This window comes from Myotis myotis, unplaced genomic scaffold, assembly GCF_014108235.1.
Source record: "Myotis myotis isolate mMyoMyo1 unplaced genomic scaffold, mMyoMyo1.p scaffold_m19_p_7, whole genome shotgun sequence".
NCBI lineage: Eukaryota > Metazoa > Chordata > Mammalia > Chiroptera > Vespertilionidae > Myotis > Myotis myotis.
In genome coordinates, this window is record NW_023416379.1 from 57,119,147 (window position 1) to 57,140,093 (window position 20,947).

Consider the following 20,947-nt stretch of genomic DNA (forward strand, 5'->3'; position numbering starts at 1 on the left):
GATTGAATTTTTCTTAGGAGCCATTCCATACTCAGGAACCTGTCCAATAGACCAGTTTCAAGATTCATTTTGTTAGTACATACTGGTAATATGCCAGAGTGGACATAAATCTTATTTAAATCAAATTAAACTTAAATTTAAAAGCTTTATTCACCAGCAGTCACAATGATGAAAAACTATACCTCAGACGTAGCAGAAGAAAGCCGAGAATGGTGAAGCTCTGTGTAGTTAGCCTGATAGGAAAGAAATAGCCCCTTTTTCTTCATCTTTAATGTTGGTGTTTATGGAATGAGAGAAATAACAGTGTGTGACATGAACAATCTGGGCAATACCTGGCTCCGGAACAAGCAAAATCTGTTGTTTTTGGAAACACTTCACAATATTTACTTCTGGTTGAGTCATCAGATAATACTAATTAAATGTGTACTTCTGGGTACATCATAAACAGTATTTATTGATGGTAATTTATTGTGGCTATTACACTCTTATAAATATGTTAACATATTTGTCCCAAACCTCTAAGATTTCTGTGTCATTGATTTCCTTTAGAGCTGACTTCAATGTTTAATCAAAGCTCAGAAGCCCAAGACTGCTGCACATTTTATTGCCAGTCCTGCGGTGAAGTCATAATAAGGGACAGGTAAGGAATGCGTCTTACATTGATTAATTCTGTGCCTGGCGATGCTTTTCTCTTTCCTATCAGAGTTTTTGAAGTAATCGCCAAGGGAACAGTGTATGGCCTTAAAACGAGAGCCAGCTTAATGCCACTTTGAACAACATCAGCCATAAAACTCTCCAGCAATCACAGAGCAGTTAAGTCTTCTCAGGCCGACCAGGGGGAACAATAGGATGCTGGCTTTGAGGGGGGAAGGGAGGGTTGGTTATCTTGGTGGAAGAGTGTTGATCACTGAAGCATCTCTCTTACAAAAAGAGACTTGGGACCTATTGCATGTTTTATCCATCATGTTGGTGAATGGGATTTTCCACATTAAGTGACATTTCTAAAAAGGAAGGTTTTGCAGCACAACTTTTTATTTGAACTATTTCTATTAGTGCCTGTCTGAAATCCAGTTCCTATTTCCCTGCTTGTTAAAACAGCATATAGAGAACACAAATTAACCTTTTCTTGATGATCAGGCTAACCTTATAACCTGTTCTTGCGGTGTGCTGTGATTGCCCCACTGAGATGGAAAGGGCTCTTTGCGGTACCTTTGCATTCCCAAGTTGTCTCGTTGAATCATTTTCCCATCTGCTCCCTTCCTCCTGTCAGCCTCCTTGTTTCCTGGGCACAAACCCTTCCCCCTGAATTTTCAGCTTCTGATCACTCATACACAGGAAAGACAAATGAAAACCTTACACTGGTTAACAATATTTTTAAAAAGAATTTAGAGTTCTTTGTTTGGTGCATTTCCTCCAAGACAAGTGCCTGAGACTTGCATGCAAATGGGTCCTTCTCCATATCTGAAACCTGCTCCTCTTCCAGGGCTCCTTGTCTGAGGGCATGCAGACCTCTACTGCATCTTCAAGGTAGATTCCTGGTGGTGTCTCTGGGTTCCTCCTTGCCCCCCATATATAGTCTCTCACCAACTACTTTTGCTACTTCCTTCCCCGCATTTCTTGCAAGTCCACATTCCTCCACCCCAGTGCTACTACCTCCCTCCAGGCTGCTATCTTCTCACCTAATAGCACTTGTTGCCAGCTCCCTATCTGCTTAGCCTTCCTCCAGGTTCACCCTCTTCTGAACATTTCTACACTTTCGAGTGATTGTTCCCAAATGCAGCTGGCTCCCCTGTTCAAGCCCTTCCACATCTTTCAAGGTAAAGTCCGTAAGACGTTAGCATGCCATGCCAGGTCCTTTATGAGTTTGTTTCTATTTACCTTTCCACCCTCAACTTCCTTTCTTTGTCCCCAAAACAGCACACCGTTATGTACACACGTTCTGTGCACAGCTCTAGTGATCAGCCTGCGTCCCCTGACTCTCCATGCTTTTCTCCACCCTAGCTGGCTTAGTGAGAGCTACTGTCTCCCGTGGAATGTACCCCGGTACCCTATTTCCCTCAGGTTCGCTCCTAAATTCAGCTCCTAAATTAAATGTCATCTACCGCTGGGAGCCTTCCCTGCTCACCACCCATAGTCTAATCTCCCTCTAAGATTTATTTGCCTGTCTTCCTGATTAAACTGTAGGCTCTGGGGGTGAGGATAGTCTTATTGACCCCTATATCCCTAATCCCTACTCATATTTAGAGTGCAGTGCACTCTAGTGGCGGGTAGTACAGACCCAGAAACTAGCCAGTCTGGGCTCACATCACCACTTCCTGGATGTGACCCTGGGCTAGTTACTTAACCACTCCATGCCTCAATATCCTTACTACAAACACATAGATAACAATAGGAGCTACCTCTTAGGGTTGTCTGGAGGATCCAATGAATTTAAGTGTTTTAACCAAGTTTGGGACATGTTAAGCATTCAGTATGTGGTAGCTGCTACTGTAATTATTCTTACCATCATCATCACCAAGATCTCCAGCATCAGACATCATGCCTGGTGAATAATGCACCTTCAATAAATTCTTGCTGGGTGGAATTAAATAAACGTTACTGTGTTTATTTTGGCCTTCTGCCATCCTCTCTTGCTTGCTTTATGATTCCTGGCAGTGCCCCAGGTAGATGAGATAGCAGAAAGTTACTTTGGTGGAAATGGGAGGTTGTGAAGGGAGCATCCTCTGAATGATTATCTTGGGTGAGAAATGAGGTGATTCTCAATCTGTAGAGGAGAGAATGTTCTTGATCGAATTAGCAGAGGCTGAAGTTGCTGCAGAGGGTGCGCTCTGTGGTAGGCTCACCTTAGCCTCAGAGGGTCAGAGGATCCCAGTTTACATTGCAGTTTAACCAAGAAAGTTTTCCTTGTCTCCGTCTACTTCAGGCTTTGGTTTAATTCTCATGTGAAGTTTCCTAAACATGCATGCCTGCACAGCAATGAGCTGACCTAGGAGTTACAGCAGAAACAAGTGAAACTCAGTGTAACAGTATTTCCTGGTGCTGCTTACCGTGGAGGTTATGCTCATTGACTGCTGGCTGATATTTCATTGGAAAAGGGTGATGGATATGAGAAACCTTTATCTGTAGTCCCCGTTTTCCTAGTCAGGAACTGCACCTTTTGTTTTATGTCGATCCTTTTTTACAGTCATGGGATTGGGAACTAGAAGGGCTTAGTAGAGGCTAACACTGAAAGACTGTATTTACTCTCCCTAACCCTGACCACTAGGAGGCCCTGTAGTGTGGAAGTGAGAGTGGGAGAGTGGGAACAGGATTTGAACTCCAGCTTCACCACTTAGTAGCTGGGGAACCTGCCCATATCACCTCAGCTTCTTTTTTTAACTAACATTATAAGTTTCAAGTGTACAGTTCTACAATACATGACCTGTACATTGCATTGTACGCTCACCACTCATAGTCTAATCTTCCTCTGTCACCATATATTTGACCCCTTTTACCTTCTTTATCCTCTAGTCCCCTTCATACCGCTGTCCGTGTCTATGAGTTTGTTCATTTGTTGTTTTCTCTTTTATATCCACACGGGTTGTTTATATGTGGTTCTTGTCCTTTTCTGTCCGACTCTTTAACATGATACTCTCAGGATCTACCCATGTTGTTGCAAATGGCAGTATTTCATCCTTTCTTCTGTCTGAGTAGTGTTGCCTTGTACTAGTGTACCACATCTCCTTTATGAAACCATCTATCGAAGCACACTTAGATTGCTTCCATGTCTTGGCTATCATGACTAATGCTGTATTGAACATAGGGGTACATATATCTTTATGAATACATGTTTTTAAAATTTGGGGGTAGATACCCTGAAGTCACCTTTTTCTTAAGTAGACAAAATGAGGCCTATTTTCCAAATTCGTGAAGAGAGTTAAAGGCTGTAACACATGGAATATTAATGCTCAACAAGCTCTTTTTTATTGGTTCTATAGAATCCTTCCACTCCCTTTTCCATAATTGGTCTTATCACCAAACTAGTAAATTACCTTGTTTAGTTTTTTTAAACCTCTTTGGTTTACTACACTGCATTTTATAGGTGTGCCGGGGAAATGATCCACCTTTCTCCCTTCTTATTTGACTGAGCCCTTGCCTCATGTTAGCTTACATTTTACTCTTAGGCAGTATGCCCTATGACTTTGTTTTATGGAAAAACGTGATTCCTCCAGTATCTGTACAAGGATTTCATGTTGACTGTGTACAGTAAGCTCAGTGGTCTTCTCCCCCCCCCCCCCCCACACACACCCAGTTATCTGTTTTACATAGTGATAAGGGCATCTTCTGTTCTTGTTATGTAGAAAATAAAACCAAAGGTATTTCAAAAGAGGCTTGAATGTGCTATAATCAAAATTAACTAATTGTAGACATCTTTACCAGGAAAGCACCTTGGAAAATGTTAATTTATCTGCACTGGGAGCCCCTCTAATAGGAGCAATGGCTAAGATCTGCTTACTGGCTAACCTTATCATCTGGGAACAAGTCAGTTTAATTCTCTGGGCCTCAGTTTCCTCATCTGTGATTAGTGAAGCTCATAAAGTTGTACCTGGGTTCTGTGATTCATGTAATTTGGATACTGCAAGACTAATGCTATTCCCTTTTTTTTTTTTTTCTTGTCAAGCAAATTATAGAAGTAAGGTGCAGAGGACTGTTTAACCTATTAAGACTCATTATGGCTTTTATTCTTTTTAGTACCAGGGCACTGGAAATCTGCTAAGTGTAGTAGTAGTCTTTTTTCTTAACCTAGGAGTACATGCTCTTAGCCATTTGTTTTGGTATTTGAAAATAAATACTGCCTTGCTCCTTTACAAGAAAATGTCCAATTTGCATTTTACTAGTTCAGCAGAGTTTTACTATAAAAATTGTCTGAACATATACAATTTTTTATTATGTTCTTGTTGAGACTCACAGGCCTTAATATAAAGCAGCAATAATAACAAAATTTACTTCTTTGTGAATAGTCTCAGAAACAGCTAAATGGTCATTGCATTTGGAATTTATGTCTTTGAGAAATAAATTCAGGGCAGACCTGAATTACATCAGTTGGCCAGACTTTCAAACATATGCCGTTTGATTTTCAGCCCATTTGAGAGGTCTCCTGAGGTCTCTGGAGAGGCCCTCCCCATTCCACCTGCACCAGCAGCGCTAGGTGTCAGCCCAGCAGCTCATGAGGGCATTGAAACTCTAGAAGGAAACATGCAAAATAGACTTTATTGAAACACTAGAGGCCCGATGCACAAAATTCGTGCAAGAGTGGGCCTTCCTTCCCCCAGCTGCCAGCACCGGCTTCCCTCTGGCACCTGGGACCTGGGCTTCCCTCCAGCCTCCAGGAGGCACCTGGGACCCAGGCTTCTTTCGCATCCCTGGCTCCAGAAGGTTGTCCAGAAGGACGTCCAGTCTAATTAGCATATTATGCTTTTATTATTATAGATTAAGAGATGTCACAATATCAAACCAATCGATTGGTCTACTTGACAGACCAGTATAATTGTAGCCTAAAAAAAAATCTATTCCCATGAATACCATCACTTTTTTATGAATGAGAACAAAGAAGTGAGAAAGAGTACAGGTACAAACTGGATTATTAGTAATACTGTACAAACTTTTGGAATAAAATGGTTATACTTTTATGGATCTAGTCATACTATGTACATAATGGTAATAAAATGCAAAGTTAGGTTCATAGGTTTGGAACCTACCTGTTAAATAATGCCAGCTGAATTTATCTAAATCCCAGCAGCCATATTTTGAGCTTTAGACATTTGGTGTTATTCTCAAAATGCTTAATGTCTGTTTGGTTGTAATTCAATCTGTAAAAGCTCTATGGTGTTACCATTGTTATTTTCACTGATTAATGGTTGATTCTAAAGTTAAAGGATATTTCATTTTCTGGTCTATATGTTTAAGTTTTAAATAATCAGTTTTGATTAAAAGTATCTATTTTAAGTTATTTTTCCCTAAAGCCTATGCTTAAGATGCATTAAAAATAATTAGCTCTGTGAAATATTGGTATTTTAATAGGGATTGCATTGAATCTATAGACTGCTTTGGGTACTATGGACATATTAATGATGTTAATTTTATCAATCTATGAACACAGTATTTTCTTCCACTTGTTTATATCTTCCTCTCTCTTTTCAACATCTGTAGTTTTCTGAGTACAGGTCTTTTACCTCCTTGCTTAAGTTTCTTCCTAAGTTTCTTAATTTTTTGTTACAATGGTAAATGGGATTGTTTTTTTAGTTTCTCTTTCTTCTCCAAAGTGGACATACAGAAGGCCAAGAGACATATGAAAAAAATGCTCACAGTCACTAATCATCAGAGAAATGTAAATCAGAAGGACAATGAGATATCACCTCACACCTGTCAGAACGGCTGTCATCAACAAATGATAAGTTCTGGCAAAGATGTGGAGAAAAGGGAACCCTAGTATACTACTGGTAGGAATGCAGACTGGTGCAGCCATTATGGAAAACAGTATGGAGTTCCCTCAAAAAATTAAAAATGCAACCACCATTTGACCCAGTGACCCCACTTTTAGGAATATATCCTAAGAAACCCAAAATACCAATCAGAAAGAATATATGCACCCCTGTATTCATAGAAGCACAATTTACAATAGCTAAGATCTGGAAATAGTCCAAGTGCCCATTAGTAGATGAGTGGATTAAAGAGCTGTGGTACATTTACACCATGGAATACTATATACCTGTGAAAAAGAAGGATCTCTTACCCTTTGAGACAGCATGGAGGGACCTGGAAATTATTGTGCTAAGTGAAATAAGCTACTCCGATAAAGGTAAGTATCACATGATCTCACTCATATGTGGACTCTAATGAACAAAATAAACTGATGAATAAAATAGATCCAGAGATAGAAGCATGAAACAGACAGTGGAATCTCAGAAGGAAGGTGGGGGTGGGGGTGGAGAGTGGATGGGGTGAGATTAACAATAGCCCATGCATATGCATAGCCCATGGACATAGACAATAGTGTAGTGAAGGCCTGGAAGGGGTGGGTGTGGAGTGGAAGGGGTCAATGGGAATAAAAAATGGGGGGGGGGGAGCATCTAATACTTTCAACAATCAAGATAAGTTTTAAAAAATTAGGAAATTCTAATTTATTAGAAACATGTTGCTGTACATCTTAGAATCTTGAGCTGAGAGAAAATTCAAGAGATCATTTCACTCTTTTCCTGAGCTTCTGCGCATTTTTACCTTAAAACTACTGTGAGAAAGAAAAGGTATCTATTTTGTTGTGAAAGTTCTGGGAAGTAGATCAGATTAGAGTTTTGGTTTTTAGTACAGCTGTGATTAAAATACATCTTTTGTTCTTAAAAGTTTTGTTCTTTCAAAACATGAGAAATACCTTTCCCCCTCTGAGGAATGCAGATTCTTGTCTCACAGAGTTGTAGGAAACATTAGATGGAAAAGCTGTATGTAGTGCCCACCAGAGGTCTTCTAAGTTTAACTACACATTCAGGCTCAACACCACCACAGGCCACATTTCCTGCCACCAGGCCCGCATCAGGAGTTCCTCTGAGCAGGCGTCTTGCAGCAGTTCAAACAAGTGACGGCTCATATACCTGTATGGGGACTGTAGACTGCCCATGTGTATGGTTCTAGATCAGTGATGGCGAACCTATGACACGTGTGTCAGAGGTGACACACGAACTCATTTTTTTGGTTGATTTTTCTTTGTTAAATGGCATTTAAAATAAATATCAAAAATATAAGTCTTTGTTTTACTATGGTTGCAAATATCAAAAAATTTCTATATGTGACACGGTGCCATAGTTAAGTTAGGGTTTTTCAAAATGCTGACACGCTGAGCTCAAAAGGTTCGCCATCACTGTTCTAGATACAAAGATCAAGATCCATATTGTAGTTGCCCACAAAAGACTGCATTCGGGGAAGTCCAACGCATGGCATGCTCATCAGATTTTTACAGCTCATTCATATTTCCTACCAATCCAAATGCAAGATACCAAGCAGGGATTGTTTTTTACCATAAGCAGTGTTGCCTAGCAATATAATTCATGTCTACCATCTACTTGGCTTCCAGAGGAATAGAACTAGGTGGTTAAACCAAAGTTCAGATTCTCAAGAAGGCAAGGAAAAGATTTGTTAACTCTTTCATCTGAGCATTCAACAGACCCAGCCAGGGACCTCCCATATTAAAGTTATCAAAATATGCTTGCTCATTCCTTGAACAAATATTTAAGAGCTTACACTATGTGCCAGGCACTGTGCCCGACACGAGGAATGCAGTGGTGAGTTAAACGGATGTGGTGCCATCTTCATATTGTTTCCTTCACCCAGTGATGCCCTTAATTTCTTTCATTGCCTAGAGAACTCCTATTTATCCTTCAGATGTCAGCTCAGATGTCCCTTCTTCTCTGAAGTCCATGTATACTCTACCCCTCTAGCACTTTGTACATATTGCCCTGAGTTCATGGACTGGTTTTGTGAAGCCATAAATGAATCCTCTAAAGTAATATATCAATTTTGTGTGCATGTGGGAATGTACGTTTGAAGGGGCTATAAAGCTTTCATCAAATGTTCAAGGGAGTTTGAGCTGTTCCCTCCCCTCCGCCCTATAAGAATTTAGAACAACTACTTTGTTATGCGCATTTATTATATTATGATTTTATTATTTGTTTATAGGTCTGTGTCTCCTACTAGAACATAAGTCCCTTGAGAGAAGAGACTGTATGTATTAATATTTTTGTCAGCAGAATGCCTGGTTCATAGTAGACTTTTAGAAAACGTATGTTGAAAGAATCGTTTCTTAATATTTGTAACAGGTTCAGCAGCTTGAATAATGCTAGTGGAGCATGATTTTCTACTTTGAAAGGGAACGTTTTGCCTTATATTAAACTAAAATTAGTCTTTCTTGTTCTCAGCTCTGTCCTCTAGAGTTCTAAATTAAATGTCTTCCATATTGTAATTGCCCTTTTATTAGACTCATGGTTGAGTGGGGAATCAAAGAAAAAGGAAATGATTAAAAAAATGATACATTTGCATCTTAAATATTTTAATTTAAAACATGCAAATGTACATTAATTTACTAGTATTCTATTATGGAACCAATATCTTTCTGTTGAATATGACTCCACTGTTGTGTAGCTTTTTTCACTTAAGCCATCAAAAATTCATCATCTATAACTTCCAGGTTTCTTTAAAGTGAAATGAAAAATTGTTGAAACAATCTGATACCAGAATTTTTCTAGATTTTTATCTTTTTCTCCCTCTCCCCAGTGTTCTATAGTTATATATCCTGCATCCTTCCCGTGATTTTCATTACAACTAGCTTTCATCTAGTCTGAAATCTTTAGTTTTTAGAGGAATAGCAACAACACATATTTCTTTGGATTACATGCTATTTAAATTATATAACTAGTATAGCATGTATAAGTGGCATAAATAGGTCTGTGATAAAATAAAATTGACTTTTATTAAGTACATAGTTCAACAGGAGCGAAGTGTGTAAGTAGTCAGCATGCTTTAAGCTTCACAGTGCTCATAGACATTAGAAAGAACTTGTTTCTCTTCTCAGTTTCTCTCAGGATGAATTTTTTTGAAATTTTCTCATTATCCTGCTCTCATTTCTTCTCCCCTTAGATGACTGATCATCCTAACTTAGAGTAGAATGGAAGTAAACCATCTTTGGCTTTCCTCCTGGTAAAGTCTCAGCTGTCTGTTGTTGTCCAGCAAATAAATGAATCTATTAAAGCGCGCACACACACACACACACACACACACACACACACACACACACAGCCTGGTAGCTAATATAAGGGACTACTTAATTCTAAGGATGTTCTAAGAATAAAAAATAATGGCAGAGTAGCGCTTAATTTTTCTCCCCTTGAGTGTGGCCTGGACTTCATGACTCACTTCCAAGTGATATAGGAAGAGTATGCAAAGGGAGAAATAGTGGCTTTATTTGTGGAGAAACCTAGCAGATACCATTTTAACCAAGCGATCAAGATTAGCATCACAGGGATAAGTCATGTTGATAAGGTGTACCCTCTGATATGATGTGATGAGAAGTGCACTTTACATCTGGTATGCTTCCCCGGAACCCATAACTCCAGTCTAATCTTGAGAAAATATCAGACAAACTCAATTGAGGGAGAGTCTACAAAATACTTGATTGGCAGTTTTTAAAAATCTCAAGGTCCTGAAAAATAAGGGAAGACTGAGAAATTGTCACAGATCAGAGGAGAAGAGGGCACCACGATGACTAAATAAATGCAGTGCGTTATCAAGAATTGGATCCTGGAACAGAAAAAGAGTTCATTAGTGGAAAAACTAGGGAAATCCAGATAAAGTCTGCACTTTGACAAATCTCCCATGGTTATGTAAGATGTTAGCATAAGGGAGAGCTGGCTGAAATGTATATGAGAACTATCTGTACTGGTTTTGTACCTTTTCTGTAAATCTAAAATTACTCCAAAACATTTATTAAAAATAGTGGGCGAGATCATAAAAAACAGGCTTAAGTGATTTGAAATTTAAGACGTGAACTAAATTAAAAGGCAGTAACACAAAAATATTTGTCACTGATGTTAGACAAAGGACTGATATTCTTTTATTTTTTTAATATATTTTATTGATTTTTTACAGAGAGGAAGGGAGAGGGAGAGGGATACAGAGTTAGAAACATCGATGAGAGAGAAACATCGATTCAGCTGCCTCTTGCATGCCCCCTACTGGGGATGTGCCCGCAACCCAGGTACATGTCCTTGACCGGAATCGAACCTGGGACCCTTCAGTCCTCAGGCTGATGCTCTAACCGCTGAGCCAAACCGGTTAGGGCAGGACTGATATTCTTAACATAGAATATAGTTTTACATATTAATAAGAATATTACCTCATTGGAAAATAATCATTGATCACAATTCACAGAAGAAACAGTGATCAATAAATATGAAAGCCAATTCAATCACACCAGTAATTAAAGAATTGCCAATTAAAGCAGTATTGGAGCCCTGGCCAGTGTAGCTCAGTTGGTTGGAGTGTCATCCTGTACACCAAAAGGTGGCGGGTTTGATTCCCAGTCAGGGCACATACCTAGGTTGAGGGTTTGATCCCAAGTCAGGGCATGTGCAGGAGGCAACCAGTCAATGTTTTTCACATCAATATTTCTCTCTCGCTCTCGCTCTCTCTCCCTTCTTCCCTCTCTCTCCCTTCCTCCTTCCTTTCCTCTCTAAAAATAAATAAAAAAAATTTTAAAAAGCAGTATTGAAAACATTTCACCCATTACATGAAAAAAATTATAGTATTCAATTTTGAAGATGGTAAGTGGAAGAATTATAGATTGGCATAGCCTTTCTGAAAAGCAGTTGGCCAATATAGGTATTGGCTTTAGAAATATGCATACCAGTTGTGGCCGGATGGCTCAGTTGGTGCAAGTGTCATCCTGTACACCAAAAGGCTGCAGGTTCAATTTATGGTCAGGGCACATACCCAGGTTGTGGGTTTGATCCCTGGTCAGGGTGCGTGCGGGAGGCAACCAATCGTGTTTCTCTCTCATATCAATGTGTATCTCTTTCTTCCTCTCTCGAAAGGAAGTGAATTGTGATCAATGATTATTTTCCATTTGTGCTTTTAATCTCACACAAGATTATTTTCCCATAAGAATGTTCACCACAAGATTGTTAATAATGAGAAGCTCAAAACCTAAATATCTAACAATGAGGGAATGATCTAAAAGTTTTGGCATTCCTAGGGAATAGAATGGAATCATTAAGAATCATGATTATAACTAAATAAACCAACAAAAGCAACATGTAGTTTGTACATATTCTCTGACTTTATATGCATGTGCACAGCTTTGTCTCTTGAAAGGGTGGCAAGGAAATATGCCATCTTGTTCAAAGCAGTCACTTATCCTTGGGTGGTAAGGAAAGGAAGATTTTTGTTCAAATCTCTCTGTCTTTTCAGAATTGTCTGTAGTGGGTTGTATATACTTGTGTCATGTAGAGGGAGAGATAAACCCTGCGGACAATGTGATTAATGAGGGGTTTTCCACCTTTCATGCAGACTTAATTAAGCAACTGTCACATTTCTGTTTGGTTCCGTAAAAAGTAGTTTTCCTCTTTCCACTAGGAAGCTCCTCAGGGTGCTCCCGTTGCCGATGGAGAACTGGGGAGCTCTGGTTGGAGAATGGTGTTGCCATGCGGACCCCTTTGCTAATAAGCCCCTTCATCCGCGAGAGAACGACTGTCTTATTGGAGACGCTTTCTACTTGGTGAATTTAAGAAGTGACACGTGGCAGCCAAGTCCTCAAGTAGCTCCAGGGGAGATGCACTGTCCGTCTTCCGAGAACCATTTTAAATCGGTAAAATACCTTTTCAGAATACTTGGTGCTAATTTAGAGGTTGGCTTAGAAACTGGCTTCTCCCATCTTTTCTTAATTCAGGGTATGTCACACAGACTGTTCTAAAGACCGAAACAGCCCACAGGGGCTGAAGGACGGAGGGGAGAGAATTTCTTCATGTCTAGAATTGGGAATGTTACCATTTTACAAACCCAAGTGCCCTACTTACTTTCTTGTTTTGAGGACGATATTCCATAATCCATGTACGTTTTGTCCTCATAGTCTGATTTAAATTAAAATTGTTCTCTTGCTCCAGGATAGCTACTACAGTTAGGGTCATAGTCTAGACTTCTGCTCACGTCATAAAAGCAGACGCCAGGGAAAAGAGGAAAAGCGTGGAAAGGAAGCTTGTGCTGCAGGCTCTACTGGTGGTTGACAGCATGAGGTCAGGTGGCTCTTGCTCTCCAAGTTGCTTTAGGGAGGAGGCAATTTCCTCTCACCGCAGAGAACAAGTGGTTTACCTTATTTTAAAAGAAAATCAATGGCATTGACTTGGTCCGGCGAGAAATCATTCTCCTGATGGCAAGTCAATACAGATGTGATTGAAAAGGTAAAAAACATCATTGCCAGGGAATTTTTATCCTAACATCTGCTTATTGGTAGGGACATAGGCAATGTATGTTAAGTTTCATCTAGAGCTCATTTAATTTTTGTAATGAGAACTGGGCCACTTCAGGAAATTTGCAGCAGCTGGGCAGCTCTTGGGTTGAAAGTTAGTTTATAGAACTATTTTCTATTTTGAGGGGGATTAAGGAAGTTCCTCAGATAACAAGGTTAAGTTGTTATAATTATTTACATGTCTCGTCTCTCACCGTAACCCAGATCCCTTTACCTAAATATGGTTCATTTTAAATTAGAGTATGTTATTCTATAATGTTAAAAGATAAATGGTAAGAAGTTAATGTAAATCTGTTATAATTATGTTTAATATGGTTTTATTAAAATATTTTATACTAAATTTATATTTTAATTCTATACTGTTTTATGTATTTTAACTTTGATTTTTATGATTAAGCTATAAATTTTTAAAAAATGTTTGGAGGGCATGAGTGGAAGTGGAGTGAAGATTAAGAGAAACCATGAATTACACTTTTTTAGATAAATTCTACACTATTGACATATATTCTTCACATTTATATCTTTATCAGTTATAGGATGCCACTTACAACAATTTCTCTTAACTGCGAACAACTATACTATTTCTTAAAGGAAGACCCTCCTTATTCAAACACTATGGTTTTTAGTATCAAGGAGACTGGGAAATTACTATCATGACAAGCTACTGTTGGCAAGATTGTTTTCAAGGTAGCCTGGATGGAAGTTTCACTTTAATTGCATATTGCAGCAATCCAAAGCGTATGCCCGTGACCAAAATAGTAACATAAATTTAGAGGGACTGCTTAAACAGTGCTCTCAAGGCTCCTGTGGGAACAAGGCTGCTCTGCGCTGTTGAAAACCTGTTTCTCATACCACCCAGCCTAGCCGTCCAGCAGGGTTTTGAAATGTCACACGTTGACACAGCATCCTAATGGTATCTCTTGGGAAACGTTTTTTTTTTTTGGCGAGACAACATCAAGGGTCCTTAGAAATGGAAACAACACAAAGGAAAATAAAAACGCGGACAGGAGTCTAATCCCCTCTGAGCAGCAGTGCCATCTCTCAGATATATTGATTTAATTAGTCACAACAGTGTCTCTGATGTTTGCTCTGTAGAGTTCCCACACTATTAGGCTATTTCCTTGCACAACTTGCTTTAGTCTTTCCTTTAAGCACAGGTTAAGAACAATGTATTACAAAGCAGAGTTTCTCTTTGAATAAAATTAAAAGTAATATAATATTTTAATTAAAAAGATCTGATTTTTAAAACAGCGTAAACACACACATATAATGTCCATCATATTTCTTCCCTTCATTATCCCCATAGAGTGTACAGTTTGTTGTTCGTGCCTGTGTTAGCATGGCAGTGATATATACCTTTTGTTTTCAAAAGATACCTGCTGAGATTTTCCTGTTTTTGCACTTGTGTGTTATCTCTTGTGCTATATTTTCATGTCTACCAGCATAGAAGCTTTGCGTCTTTTAATAGAGTGGTAAGGATGGCACCCCAACCATTTTGTAAGATTCATAAAATTATTCTCAAAAGTATGGCCACATATACGACTTTACCACATTTTTTTTAAAGAACAAATTAAATTGAACTTCAGTTATATTATAGACTAGAAGCCCGGTGCATGAAATTTTGTGCACTTGGGGGTGGGGGGTGGTCCCTCAGCCCGGCCTGCACCCTCTCACAGTCTGGGACCCCTTGGGGGATGTCCGACTGCTCATCCCTCTTGCAGTCCGGGACCCCTTGCTCCTTACCACCCGCCTGCAGCAGAAGCGGGAGAGGCTCCTGCCACCACCACTGCACTCACCATCTATGAGCCTGGCTTCTGGCTGAGCAGCCCTACCCCTCTAGGAGCACACTGACCACCAGGGGGCAGCTCCTGCATTGAGCATCTGCCCCCTGGTGGTCAGTGCACATCATAGCGATCAGTTGTTCTATGTTTGGTCGATTTGCCTATAAGGGTTTTATTATATAGGATGGCAAGTATGACAACCAGCTTTACCTTTTTTCCTTTCCTGGGGTACTTATCAATTATTTATTGATTTGGGTAATGTGTTTTGTTAAATCCATGAAGATATCCTTTTTTATTTTCTTAGAATGATGTGTTGGACTTTGTAAACATCACCAATGTAAACAGAACAGAATTCTAAACTTCAGTATACCAATTGACTTGATTCACAAAGTATTCTTTACCTGTCCCTTTTATTATTATTTTATGTGTGTACTTTAAAGCAAATCCAAGACATTATGTCATTTGATCCCTATATGGGTGTTTCTTTTTTACATAACCACAATGTCATTTTCACATCTGACAAAATTAACAGTGATTACTTATGATACAATAAAGGCTGTATACAAATTTTCCAAATTGTATTAAAAGTATATTTCACTGTCACACTTTTGGTTGTTTGAGGTCATTTGCTTTTTATTGATCATATTATAAAATCCTGATTACTATGTCTTAAAAAGATAGAATCTTATTTTAAGGACATACCAACAAAACCCACTTTTCCTACTTCATTGAAAGACAAAGCGAAATGTGCTATAAATAAATAAATAAAGTACATAACAGAGCACCTGATGAAAAAATTTCCATTTCCAATAGAAAAATCCCTTTTCAAGCATTGCTACTCCAACACCCTATATTAATTTTTAGTAAAATCCTTAGTTTTAGGCAAGGCTTAATCGGGATGGTCTGACTTAACTTGTACCAAGTAGGACTCTTTATAAAGTATCTTTAATACCACTTTTGAAGCCATACAGATAGGTTTCACTGTAAGAAAGCACGAGACTGCCAAAATGTCAAACTTTACAATTGAACATAGTGGTTTCTGAACTGTCTTCCTGTAACCTTGCCTGAACCTGAACAAAGTGGCTCCTGCCTTGGTTTCTACACCTGTGGCTTTGGACTTTTTTTGATCTCTCATTAAACTCAGAAATATATTTTTTACATTAAGATTTGACTACACACACACCCCTCAAGTAAAAGGGTCTTGAAGCAGTACTTACCTTATGTTTGAAGCACTGTGGTATTTTAATTCAGGCTGTAACCCATTGAATTGATTCCATGAATTGATTTGGAAAATAGTTGGCATAGTGATTACAAGCATAAGCTTTAGCATCTAGGGGACCAAGATTCAAATGTCAACAAAGATCAGGTACTAGCAGCACATCCATGGAACTCAGTTTAAATGTGCTTTGTGTACAGTTTTTCAGGAAACATTTATGTCATGGGATATATAATTCTACTTCCTTATACTAATCTGTTAAGACTTATTCCTTAGATTACTACATATGTTACCCCACATCAGAAAGTCACTATTTCCTCACTTAGACCCGCATTCTATTCTGGGACTTCCCAAGGGGGATGACCTCAGGTGGCCAGAGTTGCAGAAACGTCTTCTCCCTGGCCACTTTTATGTGACTTCTGCCATTTAGCAGTATATCTGGGTGAGACAAATAGTGTGTGGCTTTAACACAGGTATTACTATGGATGTGAAAAGGGCTTGCTTTCATTTTTTTTTTTAAGATTCTTAATTAATGTACAGTGGCTGCCTAGTAAAGGGCAAAAAAGCAGTCCCTTGTGGGAGGGTATGGGTTTTCTGCCCATTTCTGGAATGATTTGTGCCAATAGTATATTTATGTAACATCCATCTTAATAGTTACCATGTACCCAGGACAGTGCTTTATAACACTCATTTCTAAATCCTAATAAACAACTGTGAATTAAAGATTACTATTAAGGCCATTTCACAGATAAGGAAACCAACACAGGATAGTTAACTTGCCCAAGGTCACAAGTCTAGTAAATAACAGAGTTGGGATTTGAACTTAGGAAGTCTGGCCCCAGACTCTGAGCTTTTAACCACTTTGCTATTGCTTATAACATAACTTCTACAACAAACCACAAATTAGGAAGATTTTTTTTAAATTGAGGTATAATTGACATATAACATATTACTTTCAGGTATACTATATAAGGATTTGCTATTTGTACATACTGCAAAAATGGTCATCACAATAATTCTATTTAACATTTATCACCTTACAGTTACATTTGTTTTTCTTGTGATGAATACTTTTAAGATTCACTCTCAGTAACTTTCAAATATAAAATATAGTTTTATTACTTATAGTTGCCATGCTGTACAATACATCCCAGGACTTCTTTATTTATTTAAAATGTACTTATTTTTACCTATTTTGACCCTCTTCACCCATTTTTGCCTTACGCCCCCACCCACACCCAGCCTCACCTCTGGTAACTACCATCTATTCTCTGTGTCATAAAGAGCATTTTTTGTTTGCTTAATGATTAAGTGAATGCTAGCTATTTTAATTTGTATCCCAAATGATGAGTACGGATTTTTGAAGTTTAAGAATGTTTCAGGAATTTGTCCCAGGACACTAGCCATCTTTTCTGTTCTGATGCATATGTTAACTGGAAAAATAAAATTATATGAATGGGTTAGATATTTTTAGCTTCTGATGGGTGGTTATGAATTATAGATTACTTTAACATAAGCTACACTGGAGTAGGAGTCAAAATAATGAGTTCAAGTTCTGATTCTTCTGTTTTCTAGACACATGAGTTGAGGCAAGTCACCTACCCTCTCTGCCCTTGTTGCCTACCATGTGCCAATTCTAAATGATTGGGATATTTGCAGGTGCTTTTTAGCAATGTAAAGCTCTCCTTATTCAAATTGTCTGGCAACATTTAGATTATCAAGAAGTGGCTAGGTTTGGAAAAATCATTCGGTTCACTATTCTGTCTTTAGACTTGAAAAAAATTATGTCTGTGTATGTGAGTTATGCATACAAGCTAAATGTATTCCCAGTATTTAGGAGAGGGCAAAATAAAATGTAAAGTTCAATGTATACCCTAGAGACTATGTTAAAATTATATGTTCCTTTCAAGAAAAGCAGAATGACATTTAAATGACATTTTTCTGTTCTACAGAAACCAAAGGCAAATACCAAAGTAATTTGTAAGCGTTGCAAGGTAATGTTGGGAGAGACCATGTCATCAGGTAAGAAAAAGCCAAAATGATTGCCTTTTTGTTAAAAAGCCTGTAATATACACTGGAGTAGGAGTCAAAATAGGTTTTATAGGAAATATGTATGAAAGAGAGATGACTAATATATGTTATAGAATTTATAGTTTTATTTATTTATTTATTTTAGAATTTATACTTTTAAAAATAGAAATCAACTAACATCCAATAGGCTAAGAACTTTGTGTATTGTGACCTTTATAACTACATGGTATTGAATTTTAAGCATTAAGAAGTAGGGTCATTTGTAATATTCATATTCTCTGTAGATATAAAGCAATTATATAAACTTTGTAATTGGGTCTGTCTTAAAGAAGATTGGAGATTTTTTCTTAACACAGTTCCTCAGTCAGAAGAGTTGGTTGCCAGAGATGATGGAAAAGTTGCTTGTCTTGGCTGCCCTCTGCCTCAGGGATGTATTTTGGGGCTAAGGGTGGGAGAGAACTTTTTGAAATGGAAGAAAATACATTCTGAGTTTTGTACTTTGCTCCTTATTCTTCCCAATAATGTTAATTATATTTTATATAAAGTCTATGTTATACTGCTTTGAAATGTAATAATGAAAATCCCAGTAATTAAAATGTATACTATTTAAAGATATAGTTTAAAAATATCTACAGCTACAGCATGCTGTGGTAGCTTTGTGGGAGATGAATAATCGTTTTTAATATAATCAGAATCTTGTAAGTAGTTACTTCCTTGGAGTGAACAGAAAGGGAAGAATGAGCAGCAGTAGAGGATGCAGTCCTCTTCACTGTTATTTTTGGAGAATGAAAGCAAGCCCCTTAAGCAACAACTTAGAAAATTTAAGTTAGATAAAATGAATTATTTTTTTTTAATTAAATCTTTATTGTTCAGATTATTACATTTGTTCCTCTTTTTTTCCCCCCCATAACTCCCCTTCTCCCAGTTCCCGCCCCACCCTCCACCCTCACTCCCCACCCACTGTCCTCATCCATAGGTGCACGATTTTTGTCCAGTCTCTTCCCGCATCTCCCACACCCCTTTCCCCCCCAGGAATAGTCAGTCCATTCCCTTTCTATGTCCCTGATTCTATTATAATCAACAGTTCATTCTGTTCATCAGATTATTTATTCACTTGATTCTTAGATTCACTTGTTGATAGATGCATATTTGTTGTTCATAATTTGTATCTTTACCTTTTTCTTCCTCTTCCTCTTCTTAAAGGATACCTTTCAGCATTTCGTATAATCCTGGTTTGGTGGTGATGAACTCCTTTAGCTTTTCCTTATCTGTGAAGCTCTTTGTCTGACCTTCAATTCTGAATGATAGCTTTGCTGGATAAAGTAATCTTGGTTGTAGGTTCTTGGTATTCATCACTTTGAATATTTCTTGCCACTCCCTTCTGGCCTGCAAAGTTTCTGTTGAGAAATCAGCTGACAGTCGTATGGGTATTCCCTTGTAGGTAACTGAGTTTCTTTCTCTTGCTGTTTTTAAGATTCTCTCTTTATCTTTTGCTCTTGGCATTTTAATTATGATGTGTCTTGGTGTGGTCCTCTTTGGATTCCTTTTGTTTGGGGTTCTCCGCGCTTCTTGGACCTGTAGTCCATTTCTTTCACCAGGTGGGGGAAGTTTTCTGTCATTATTTCTTCAAATAGGTTTTCAATATCTTGCTCTCTCTCATCTTCTGGCACCCCTATAATTCTGATGTTGGTACGCTTGAAGCTGAACCAGAGGCTCCTTACACTATCCTCGCATTTTTGGATTCTTTTTTCATTTTGCTTTTCCGGTTGGGTGTTTTTTGCTTCCTCGCATTTCAAATCATTGACTTGATTCTTGCGCTTCTCTGGTCTGCTGTCGGGAGTCTGTATAATATTCGTTATTTCAGTCCGTGTATGCTTAATTTCTAGTTGGTTCCCCAATATAAGATCGAGGGTCTCATTAGTTTTCTTGTAGATCTCATTAAGTTTATCGGCGGCTTCTAAACAGTTCTTGAGAGACCTTAAAAGTGTGGTTCTGAACTCTATATCTTCCATTGACAATTTTGTCCTGTTTCTTTGTCTCCGCATTTTGTTATGCTTCCTTGGTGCACCCCCTAGTGGTCTTTGTTCGCAGTCTTATAGTTAAATCTTGATTGTTGTAGCTAATTCCAGGGAGGGTTTGACCTCCAGGCCAAGTGGCTATGAGAATCAGCTGTGTCAGCAGTGAGAGAACTTCTGTCCTCTAGGGAGGTGCTAATCTAGCCTTTGCCTGAGGCTATCCGGCAAATGCCTGTGTGCAGGGCTTGGGCGGGGCGGGTTGCACAGGATCAACAGGGTGGGCCGGAGAGAGCAGTTATGGCGGCTCTCAGTCCTGTCCCCAGGGGCTCTGCCTCTCTGAGTCCTAGCACCCGCTGCAAACCTCGGAGAGAAAGCTGCACTCGCTCTGACCGAAGCCAGACAGTCCCGCTTCTCCCGTTTGAGTCTGGGTCCCTAAAGACTCGCCCGGATCTGGAGCTCAGAGTCTGCGACTCCCTCCCGATTGAAAACGCCAACCGTGCCCTCCGCCGCCGCCAGCCCGCTCCGCGCACTCCGCACCTCAGAATTTGACTTCAGCACTGCGCCTCCTCTGAGTGTCCGTATGCGTTTCTCTTTCCTCCTAGTTGTAGGACTTCCACTCAGCCAGCGTTCCTGTGGTTCTGGGTGATGTCCCTTCCGTTTTTTGGTTTCACTTTTGAAGTAGTTGTTCAAAGCAGCAAACTCCGGCGTTAACCTATGCCGCCATCTTGGTTCTCTCTGAATTATGTTTTTTAAATAGTTTTCACTCCTCCCTGAAGTCTAGTCAAAATGTATGTTGAGTAATTAAAAAGATACACATGCGCAATGACAAAGAGAAATAGAGAGGACAAAGCAGTGATGT

At 38.8% G+C, this 20,947-nt stretch overlaps 1 protein-coding gene across 3 annotated transcripts in view; it reads left to right on the forward strand.

Moving 5' to 3' along the window:
- UBE3D (ubiquitin protein ligase E3D) overlaps positions 1-20,947 on the forward strand; it is a 145,667-nt gene that overhangs the window by 14,212 nt on the left and 110,508 nt on the right. For all 3 annotated transcript variants that reach the window (XM_036317523.1, XM_036317522.1, XM_036317525.1), the window contains exons 3-5: positions 550-640; positions 12,157-12,388; positions 17,995-18,064. In XM_036317523.1, coding sequence (XP_036173416.1) covers positions 550-640; positions 12,157-12,388; positions 17,995-18,064 — 393 coding nt within the window. The remainder of the gene's footprint in view (positions 1-549; positions 641-12,156; positions 12,389-17,994; positions 18,065-20,947) is intronic.